The sequence below is a fragment of the Melanostigma gelatinosum genome (assembly GCF_949748355.1).
Source record: "Melanostigma gelatinosum genome assembly, chromosome: 17".
NCBI classification, from domain to species: Eukaryota; Metazoa; Chordata; class Actinopteri; order Perciformes; family Zoarcidae; genus Melanostigma; species Melanostigma gelatinosum.
Window position 1 is genome coordinate 14975724 of NC_136650.1, and position 11080 is coordinate 14986803.

Sequence of the window (11080 nt, forward strand, 5' to 3'; positions counted from 1 at the left end):
CTTTGAATTACCCCTCCCACCCCTGTTTGACACACCTCCCCTTCCGTCTATCTCAATTGCTATTGGCTAACTTCCAGGAGTGTATTCACTTGTCCGGCTCTGAGTTTAATATCACATTCAATGACTGTCAGTTACGTTTTAAACCCTTCTATAATAATCCTTCAAAATAAAAGTTATACTTCTGCACTTGGCAGAAGTTTCATGCTTCTGCATGTTTATGTTTATGCTTATGTTTATCTTAATTATGCATTCTCGAAACCCTTATGATTATGACTAACTATGAATTATTAATTATGAATTATTAAATACTTTTATTATATCTACTAACTACAGTTTTTTACTCAAATTTCTTACACCAGGGACCTCAGGAGTAACCTATGTCACTACCAATCTGCCAGCCTCACCTGATGCCATCCAGATGCCCCATCCTGGAACACACACACCGGCCTCTTTGTTTGCTCCACTTGAGGTTTAAGGCCCTTTTTTTTCACCAGGTTTGGACACTCATACATATACAGATGCACATGGGCTTACACCAAAAATACACACTTTGAAACTAACACGATGTTCGGACACACTCAACGACACACGTGCACACACCCGCACTTACAAACCAGCCCCTGTCTGAGGTAGATGCAGCAATGTGAAATGACTGACAAATTTCCTATTTTGTTTCATTAAGTCTTGCCTGCTTTGCCTCACTGCTAAACTGCCTTGCCATGTCAGAAGACCAGGACTTAAATTAGAAAGGACTAAGTTTCCTGAAACGAAATGACTGTCAACTCGACTTTGCTCCATCATCCCAGAAGAGTGCAAGAAAAATGACCCAGTCCTTCCATTCTGTTTTTGTGTAATGAACAGCAAACAGAGTTTGAAATATCAAAGGCAACCGTGGTAAAAAAGGCATCGCTCTCAAATGAATTAGAAAAGAAAGTTGAGTTGTTTTAGTCTGCTTTTGATCTCGGGGATTTAGTGAGGCAGCAACATGTAGCTCCTGTATGTCATCATGACCATTATAAGTGCTGACATCGATCTGATTAGGATGACAAAACAGCACCTGTGTGCGTGCGTGTGTGTGTGTGTGTGTGTGTGCATCGCAAAATGTTACTCCCATCTGCTGTTGAAAGTGTCTTAACGTGTTGTTTGCTAATGTGTCTTCATGCTTTGTATTTTTGTACATTTGCGTGTGATTGGAAATGTGCACTTTTGTTCTTCTTCTTCCACATCTGTGAGTGTGAGGATGAGAGAGTGCATGCCTGCGTGGTGTGCTGGCTGGCTGTCCTGCCTTGAGGGGAGATAAATGGCTGAGTGTTGTTGTTGTCCAGAGAGCAGACACTCAGACAGCCGCTCACACATGATTAATTGTTTCCGTGTTGGGACCGGGACCAGTTGACTGTGGCTGGGCCAAGGCCTCCCACCCAGCCTTACCAGACGTGTGTGTGTGTGTGTGTGTGTGTGTGTGTGTGTGTGTGTGTGTGTGTGTGTGTGTGTGTGTGTGTGTGTGTGTGTGTGTGTGTGTGTGTGTGTGTGTGTGTGTGTGTGTGGGTGAGAGCGAGAGTTATGATGAAAGGCAAAGACAGAGAGAGAGAGAGAGAGAGAGAGAGAGAGAGAGAGAGAGAGAGAGAGAGAGAGAATGTTATGTCCTATTTTACGAGTTTGTCTGTCAATGTACTCTCTTTTTAAACATGTGCCATTGTTTTGAACTTGGCCACACAGTGAAGTGGTGAGGTTTTCTTGGTCGAATGTGGTGAAAATGATCGATGTGAGTTGAAGGGATGATTTGTCCTGCAACCTTTTAATGTTCCCTAGAATTGGATTGTGCAATTGTTTCCCTCCCTTAGTCATGATGCAGATACTGTGACGTGTAATCTACCGTGCTCTAATTACTTTATCAAAGTGAAGAAAGCTCTAAAGCGTTTGCCTTGAATCATGGCTGCACATTGATTTCTCATAGGTTAACACTGCTCAGGTTGATCAACAGTGATGCTGGGTTTCATTGGCAGTGGATGAGTGAGCCTGATGATTGATTAATTACAATTAGGCCTGATAATTCACCAGAGATGATAATAACATCAAGTGTGCTTTACTGCTCTGATGGAAAATCCTCTCTGGTGTCTAAATTGTTCCCCCTCCCTATTAATTTCTCTTCCCTCACTGTCCAATGCTTTTAAGTGCAGCAGGACAGGTGGACTGTTACGGTGTGTTCAAATATTGGAGGTTTGGGGGTAAAAATAAAAAACAAACACCCTAATTGCCAGGTATCATGTGTGTACGGGAAGGAAACGCAGTAGGGGGGTGCCACAGACGTCACAGTTAAAAAACGTCTGTGGCACCCTTGCAGGGCCATTCGGCTCGGTTGCACATTGTGGTTTAATGATGGCGTGAGGATGACTCACATGCAACACTGATTCACTTTACACGAGTCCCTTAATCACAGCATTTATCACCCCAACGTCTTCATAAAAGTACAAGACTCCACAAAACATTTACTCAGTGAGAATTTCAACATATGTGTTATTTCCAGTGTAGGCTGGTTGTAGGCTATCAGTCTGGTTTATGACTGTATTGGGTTGCTCGTGGATGAATAAAGCAGTTTTAGTTTGGTTGGGATATTACCGTGGTCCCTACAGTGTCATTTTTCATGAATGCAGATCACATAAGTCAGGTGACATAACATGAATGCAGTAACTATAACAGTTGAGAAAAACAATGTTAAAAGTTTGAGGGCTCTCAAAAAAAACATACATTTGCAGCAGACCTTACATAAAACCTGAAACATTTAGATACTGCACTTGCTTGATGTTTGGACAAACCAAAAACACATAGCTCTTGCTTCTTCTTCACCTTTCTTGTTCATTTGAACAAATTAGTGAGTTAAAAAAAATCACATTTAATTCTGTTTAAATATGGGATTTAAAGGTAGCCTCATCTCAAATCATCGGAGGCTGCAGAGAAGGCACTTACTAGCTGGCCGAAGGGTAGTCATTGTTTGGGTTTTTAACTCAGTTTAGCAGTTCTTACAATGTATTTCAACTATTTCAAAAGAATTAGATATTTTTATGGCATAATGTTTTTTAGGTCGGACTTTAGTCCATACCCAATTGATCAAATATGTTGTTCTGGCTTCGTAGGGCGGTACAGAGTACTATATACATTGTCTGTGCTCTGTTTTTCACCTTTGTGAAATTATATGTTCATCTGTCAAAGACCTGCGAGATAGATCATGTCATAAACTGCTCGGCTGAAACAGGGCACTCATAATCCGTCCTGACATCAAACCAAAGCCTTGTGTTTTCATCGTGACTCAACCACCACGGATAGCGTTAAACTGAAACATACCCATCTGTTTCTTTCTCGATGCCAACATGTCAGATCGGGTTAAAATCCGGACAGGTTTAAGTGACGGTGAGGCTGTGGCGTGATCCCATAGTGTCTTAAATGTCCAGTGTCATGTTCAAATGGCTTCATCCTCATCTTCAGCATGAGCTGTGATGACTATCATAAAAACTCAAAGCGAAGCATGAAATATAACCCAACCCAGTTTCAAGGTTCAAGGTTATTACTGTCATTGTCCAACACACAACAACATGCAGTTGAAGTCACATTATGCTACATAACAAAAGCAAAACAGCAAAACTATCTTTACGTTGTCGTGTTGAAAATGAGTTGGTGAGTCTCAGTCTGAGTAAAGAAGCTGCTCTGTAGTTTGGTGGTACCTCTTGGCAGCAGGATGAACAGGCTGGGGTTGGGGTGGGTGTTGTTTTTTAATGTCCTTTGGGCTTTGCGCAGGCACCTCTTGTCACCAACACTACTGATGCTCTGTAGATCTCTTTGGCGGTGTCAAACACCCTATGTAGAGCCCTCCTTTCCTGGGCCGTGCACATCCTAAGCCAGTTTGTGATGTTTCCACTCACGATGCTTCTATTGCTCCTCTGTAAAGGTTAAGAAGAACTTGGCGTCAGGTACGGAGATGTCTAATGACTATGTCAGGTTGATATATGTTAGACATGTCTAACCCAGATATTGCAGCATCTGTTACTTACATATAACCAGGTGAAGTCAATTATTTCCATTTTATATATTTATGCTCCCCTAAACCATAAGTACAACATTTTAGGTTAAAGTATCGTGCTCTTGCTCACTGAAGACCAAGTTAAGACTTCTTTAGTTTTCTGAAGATCAACATAACAGTTGTTTCAACTTGTGTTTTTTTTTATTCGTGACTTAAGTATGGAATGAATAAATTAGTTTAGATGGCTTAGGTAGAGAGGAAGGTAATTTTAAAAAGTGTTGTCACTCTGGGAATTTTGCATATTTGCTTTCTGGGGGAGAGTTAAATGAGAAAATTGCTGGTTGTCTGGGAATTGCTCAGAGCCAAGATAAACTGACTGACAACGTCCCAAAAAACATTTTGAGATTATATTTTTCAAAAGGTGAGCTTTAGCCAGGCTGTTTCCAGTCTTTATGCTAAGCTAAGCATCTGCTGGCTGTAGCTTCATATTTAACGGAACTATGTGAAAGTGAAACAATTTTTATGCAACTCTCCACCAGAAAGTGAGTAAGCTTCATTCCCAAAATATTGAACTTCTGCTTACCACAAAACTTAAAGACTTATTTCCATTGTAGTTCTTCAAGATAGCAAAGATGCTGGAGTTCCTACAGCAACATCAATAACACTCTATAGTGCTACATGTAACCCCAGGACTTCAGAAAGGCATGTTGTCTGGATTTTAATGTATCTATTTTAGGAGAATATCCACGATCACAGACACCACATGGCATTATTGGTATGTTATCAGACATACATATTCTGGGTTTATTCTGATCCCATAGAAAAGGGGAGAACCATTCAAGACAACACAGGGATCATTTTGATGAGAATGAATGGAGCAGAAAAAGTAGCCTGTGGTCAATCCATACTGGTTAATTGAGGCAGTTAGGATAGAAGCGACTTAAAAGCCCCAGCCCTCCTTGACACTGATGGCTGTCCTATAAGGGACCCTCAGTCGGGCCCTCAGGTCTTTTGATAGGGTATTCGCCATCGTCCTTTGGGGCTGTTTCACCCCCCACAATAAACAGGCAGTTCTTTGTCAACGGGAGTAGGGGGGTCTGAAGGGTTGCTCCTCGTTATTATTTTCTAAAGTAATTATACCTTATTATCTGTGTTTACGTTAGCGGGGGTGCGAGCGTGCAGGTGTGGGCCATTCGGCAGTGGGTTGGCAGTCTCACTGGTGAGCAGAGTGTCTTTTTTTTTTACTCTCTCTCCTCCATCTTTACTTGGACGTTTTTGGCTAGTATTGTAGCCCCGCCGCTAATTTCAGCCCAACAAAAGAAACGTGCAATTAGGGCTATTATAGTAGCAGCTGCATGCTTCCTAGCTGTGCAGAGACAGCGTCGTCTTCTCCCTGGCTCAGTGGTGAAGGGATTGGAGAGGGAAGAAGTGGAGAGAGCAGGGCCTGCAGCAGTGGGGAGAGAGTTCGTATGGTCACAGTAGCTTCCAGTGTCTGCAGGAAAGAGAGGAAAATATAGCCTGGGAGGCTGGTGCGCTTCCTAGACGCAGCAGGGACTCTCGCCCACAGGCTCGTGGGCCTTGAGAACAATGGATCTGCCATCTCCCAACATGAAGTGTTATGAAATAGTCTACGCCACAGTTCCATTGGCTGCTCTCTCGCATGGAGTCATGTGGTCTCAGAACTGCGTGGGCCGAGGGAAAATGATTTGCAAATAAGAAAATGCTTTTTGAAGAATCTAGTCTTTCATAAAGGCAAGAATCAGTTTACAGAATTTGCAGCAGCAGTAGTTCCCATACAGACTGACCCAGAATGTCATTTGTTGGTAGTGTTTTACATGGCGTGGATTTCTGTATGAAGACATTGCCACCAGTAACACAAGGATAGTCTTTTTAAAAAGTGATCCATTCTATAAAAGATTTAAAATGAAACCTGTCAATAAGGTCAAGGTATTCATCCATTATTCAGGCGTCTGGAAGTCAGTCAATATCAGCCACAATGAGCCTTCTCGTTCATGCCACGGGGAATCATGTGGGTCACAAAGGAACAACAAAAATCCTTGCACAAATTAAAGTCACGATTAAATGGGATCAAAGAAGAACTAATGCATAGACAATGAAAAGCCTGGCAGTCTGTGCAAGGTTGAATATTGAGGGCCCATCGAGGCCCTCATGGCGTCAAACACAAGGGACCAATCTCATGCTTTCAGCACAAACAAAATGGTCACAGGTCCTCCTCTGTTACTCTCACTTACCGATTTTCTCACTTCACCGACTTCCCAACCCTCAGAATAATCATCTGGCCCAGGGCCCTTAGTTTCAAGGGCATAAACAGATCTGAGTATCCCCATGTATGAGTCACAGCTCTTTGAGTTCACTTGATGAATATCTGACCTTGCTTTATTTTTCGCAGCATACACAATGTTTGTCTTCTTTATCAACAGGTATATCAGTCGCAGCTGGGTCATTGTCTTTCAATCCCAATATGTATGGGCCCAGGGGAGCTGTTGGGCTGTGACATGCAGCTGATTGGGATAATAACTAGTAAACAGGGAGTTTGCATTTTCCCAGAAGAGAAGGAGAGACTGTCAGATGCTTGTCATTGTGCTTTCATTGGCCAACATTTAAACACTTGACATGAACTAAAGGATTTCCACTTCCACCTTTTCCAGCCTTTAATGCCAAATTCTGAGTATAACACTTTGAAGTGCAGAATGACTCTTTCCAAATATAAACAGATGACAAACAGAATATCCTGTTGATAATTCAGCACCGTGAGAGGATCAGAGCTTGGCTTATTTCACAGTATTGTATACTGGACAATGACTACAGCTTGACGATAAAACAATCATTACAAACGGAATACATTCGTTAATTGTATTATTGTTTCAGGTATTTTGCTAAATCAAGTTTCTCCTGAAGTGACTTGTCTACATCTTTCATGTTTTGAAATACAGACGCTCAAGTTTTGGAAAATCCTCGGGACAAGATGATTGTTTTGGTAACACGTTTAAAGTCTCTCACTGTATGGCATGACATTTATTGATCAGATGGGGGTTTTCTAGCAGTGTATGAACAATAATATGTCAACACAATCCTGTCACACACTGCATAACCTTTAGGAAAAAAAGCATTATTCAAAGTAGCTACATGAACTAGATATAGTGCATTAGAAAACTACATTTTCATCACAAACAAGTACAAAAACTAGACGTAAATACAGTATTTGGGTAAATATTTGTCGTTACTTTCTACTTCTAGAGGCAGAGAATGAATGTTAAGGATGAAAGCTGCTCTTGCAGCCTTGGTCTTACTGGCATCTATTTCACCTCATTAGGACCCTGGGACTGAGAGTCGACAAAACACTGAGAGAAATCATTTTGCCGGGGGGAGTGTGGCGGGGATAAATTGGCCTCTGGTTCAGTACGAGAGTCCCTGCTGTGCCAAGCGGAAGAGAAGGGCCTGGCTGGCAGTAGGGGCAGGCCCAGGCAAGGCAAGCTGGGAAGCCCCATGCTGAGACCCCCTCCCTACCTCTGACAAACACGGCAGTGGATAATCTCTCCTTCAGGGACTCGGCCCAGCGCTGTGGGGCTGAGAGGGAAGGGGGCTGTTATACAGCACAGTGCAGAGGAACTGCCTCTGTATGTGTGCAGCATGCACCACAAACACGTGTTAGTATTGTGTGTACTTCCACTGCACACTTCTTATGTACATCTCCATTTCCCTGTGTACACTTTTTTTCCACTCTTCCTCTATCATGCAAGCTTTGACAGTTTCAATAAACAGAGCCTTAAATAAAAGTACGGTTGCTTCAAAATTATCACGAATATCTTGGATAAATGATGTTGAGCGTACTTGAACTATATCATGCAAAATTCATGTAGACCAAAATAAATGTACGATGCGTCAGGGGGCAATAACAAGCCTTCCATTACAGGTAGATTGTGTTGACTTGCCAGGTGTGCTTCGGCGGAGATCAACAGCTCTTACAAAGACTGTAATTTGTAGATATTTTAGCCAAACCATGTCATCTTCCATACAAAAACAAATAACTGCAAAGATGGATTTAGTTTATGCAAAGAATAAGTGTCGTCCAAGGACGAGATGACAAGAAGCGTGCTAGATTTCTGATAATGAACATCTGGGCATCAGGTTAATACAGCCATTGACTATGCGGCATGAAGTTTGAATTTACCAATATAATTTGTATAATTTCAGCAATGTTCCTGTGATTACTAAAGAAATGCAATCCATTTTTCGATCAGATTAAATATTTAGTAAAATAAACTCACATCTAATACATAAACAACAGTAAAAGAAGTACCTATAAATGTCATCTAAATATTTTTGCTGTATAATCTGTAAGTAAAAACACTCAAAGAAACAGTTTTTTTCTCCAAACAATTTACTTCCATCAATATTTCTTACAAAAAAAGAAACAAATTAACATCCTCAAATGATTTCCGGTGGCGTGTGATCAACCAGTAATGTTGAAATATAAATGTCCATAACCAATGTCATCTAATCTTGAAAGGCCTCGTTAGCGCTAAGACGTCTCCATCTTGTAGCCGTGTTTCTCCAGCTCAGCTCTGCAGGGAGGGAAAGGAAAATAGAAGGATCAAGTCAGTGGAGATGATTACAGGTGGGAGGTAGAGGCATAAGTACCCTCTGCTATTGATTGCAAGAACCATCAAGAGGAGAGTGAAAAATACACAACATATTGCATAATGTGTGCAGCTATGGATTTGATGATTACACATATATAAAAAAAATGTATGTGGCAGCTGTGCCCTTTAACAATAATGATATCTTTAAGAAACAACTTAACAGCATGGCTATCATAATTGGTCGAAATAAAACAATAGCATATTACGGTCTAAAGTGTACTCGAATAAAAACAGACCAGCCACTTATTCATCATCCGTTATTGATTATCCAATAAGTGTGAATGTAAGTATGACGGATCTTATGATACATTTGAAGTGTAATGCAAGGTGTTAATGGCATAATGTGAGATACAAGTGAAACATGCAACAGCAAACATTATTTAATACCCAACCTAAGCTATTAAAGAGAAGCTGCAGCACGGCTACAAAGCAAGAAACCGAGACAATTCAAGCTGTAGATTGGAGAAAACCCTCCATCTTTAAAGAGACCATAAGCTCTGCACTGGATTTCATTGCTTTATCATCTGGTGTATAATAAGATACTTCAAAGGCAATCTTATATTTGTTTAAAACAATGTCACATTACAGTATAAGAGCCATGTCCAAACTCTGGTTTTAATGCTGTAAAACAACAATTTTGAAACACACAGACCCGATATTAAATCAGTCCCAGAAATCACTTGTAACTGGTCCGGTCACAATGTCTACTTCCGTTTAAAACAATGTAATCAGTAGCATTTGTTTCCATTGGAACTGCAACTGTTTATGTGGGCATATTTTGTTTACTTTCTCAATAACATATTTAAGTTAGATATTAAGAGCAAACATTTCCCTTTGGTTTTATAGATGTAATTAGAAAGTACTTTTAAGTCAATAAAAAATAAGTTAACACATGACACCAAAGCTAATCATACAATGATGTTTGGAAATCTTTTCAAGGACCAGGATCCTGTCATTCCATCACTGTGGTGCAAGTTAATAATGTAAGAGGATTTGGCCTCTGAAGCAAAGCTAATTTAATGAAAAACCCATCTGTGCCCAGGATGTCGACTGCTGACCTGCTGTACTAGATACACTGACAGCCTACGAGGGGCTGCAGCTCAACATTGTGTATTTTATTGATTACCTCAGTTGATTGGAAAAATCATCCTCGACGTTGTCATCATCCCAGTTGTCTTCCCAAACATGAGCGTCTTCATCTTCATCCAGCCCCGTCCAGTCTACGAATCATACAGAGGGATCACCAAGATTAGAAAACAAAGTACTGTAAACAAAACCTCGAATTTCAGAAAACACATGTGCTATTGACGCTACTGTCTACCTGAAAGGCTAGCTTTAACGTTAGCGAGTGAGCTAAAGCATACACGCCAGCAAAATAACAAATACGCAAATTGTGAAGTAATAAAATCAGTCTATGAAATTAGAAGACAGCGAGCTCCACAAGCCCACTGATTCGGTTCCGTTAGTTAACGTTAAATCACCTGTCTGTGTGCCGTGTTAGTAACAAATTAGTTAATTGCTAGCTAACGCTACAGCTAGCATGGCTAGGCTAGCTGAGTCACTGTTGCAGGGCCCAGCACCGACAAAACAAGATACCGACAGTAAGAAAAGTAAACAAGCGTAGTATGACTTCAGACATTATCTGTAGTATTTACCCTCGGCTGGGAATTCTTCAAACTCATCATCTTCCTCCAGTAAGCCCAGGTCCACGGTCTGTTTCTTGTCTGACATGTTAGCTGTGATGGCGCTGTGTTGCTGTTTGTTAATGAATGGCTTTCTACTGCAGGACGCTGAGGATGTTCGAGCGGCTCTAGGTTGCGTTGACTGCGCAGAAAAGCGCAGCATTCAGCGAGGCATTTGTTTTTGTATGTAGCTCATTTGATTTGAAGTAAACTCAATGTGCTTTACATTAATATTGCACTAAATTCCCAAATCCATTGTCCATTGTCATTGTTGTTGTTCTTTATGTTCATATATATTCTTCGATAAATATTTATATGTATATTGTAGTTAAATGTTGATGCTTAGTTTCTCTATTATTAATAGTATATTATTAGTATTATTTTCATTTTATTATTTTATTATAAAATACAGTAACTAATCAAAAGCTTGATAAAATGGTGGAGGGCATTATAATGTATAAACTCGTGAGTTTCTTTAAGCCAGGGGGCCCAAGGGGGTCTTCAGCGAATTTCAGGAAAGATTTTAAAAAACGATTTATTAACATTAATTGTATTATTGTTGAGGAAATCTATTCCGAAGTTTTATTTGATTTTATTAACTTTTTTTAAATTTGCCATATAACTTTCAAAAGGGGAGCCCCGGCCGTAAGCTTGGGGGCCTTGGCATTGAAAGGTTTGTGAACCTCTTACCTATTCTGATTGTTCTGCAGAGCTTGACTAGA

The 11080-nt window shown here is 40.6% G+C and overlaps 1 protein-coding gene across 1 annotated transcript; it reads right to left on the reverse strand.

The window, feature by feature from the left end:
• Window positions 1–8379: 8379 nt before the first annotated feature.
• Window positions 8380–10463, reverse strand: sem1 (SEM1 26S proteasome subunit). The gene is made up of 3 exons (XM_079287641.1): window positions 10332–10463; window positions 9803–9896; window positions 8380–8598 (listed from the first exon to the last, which is right to left on the reverse strand). Exons 1-3 carry the CDS (start codon window positions 10405–10407, stop codon window positions 8556–8558), a joined length of 213 nt encoding a protein of 70 aa, XP_079143767.1. The 5' UTR covers window positions 10408–10463; the 3' UTR covers window positions 8380–8555.
• Between the last annotated feature and the right edge of the window lie 617 nt (window positions 10464–11080).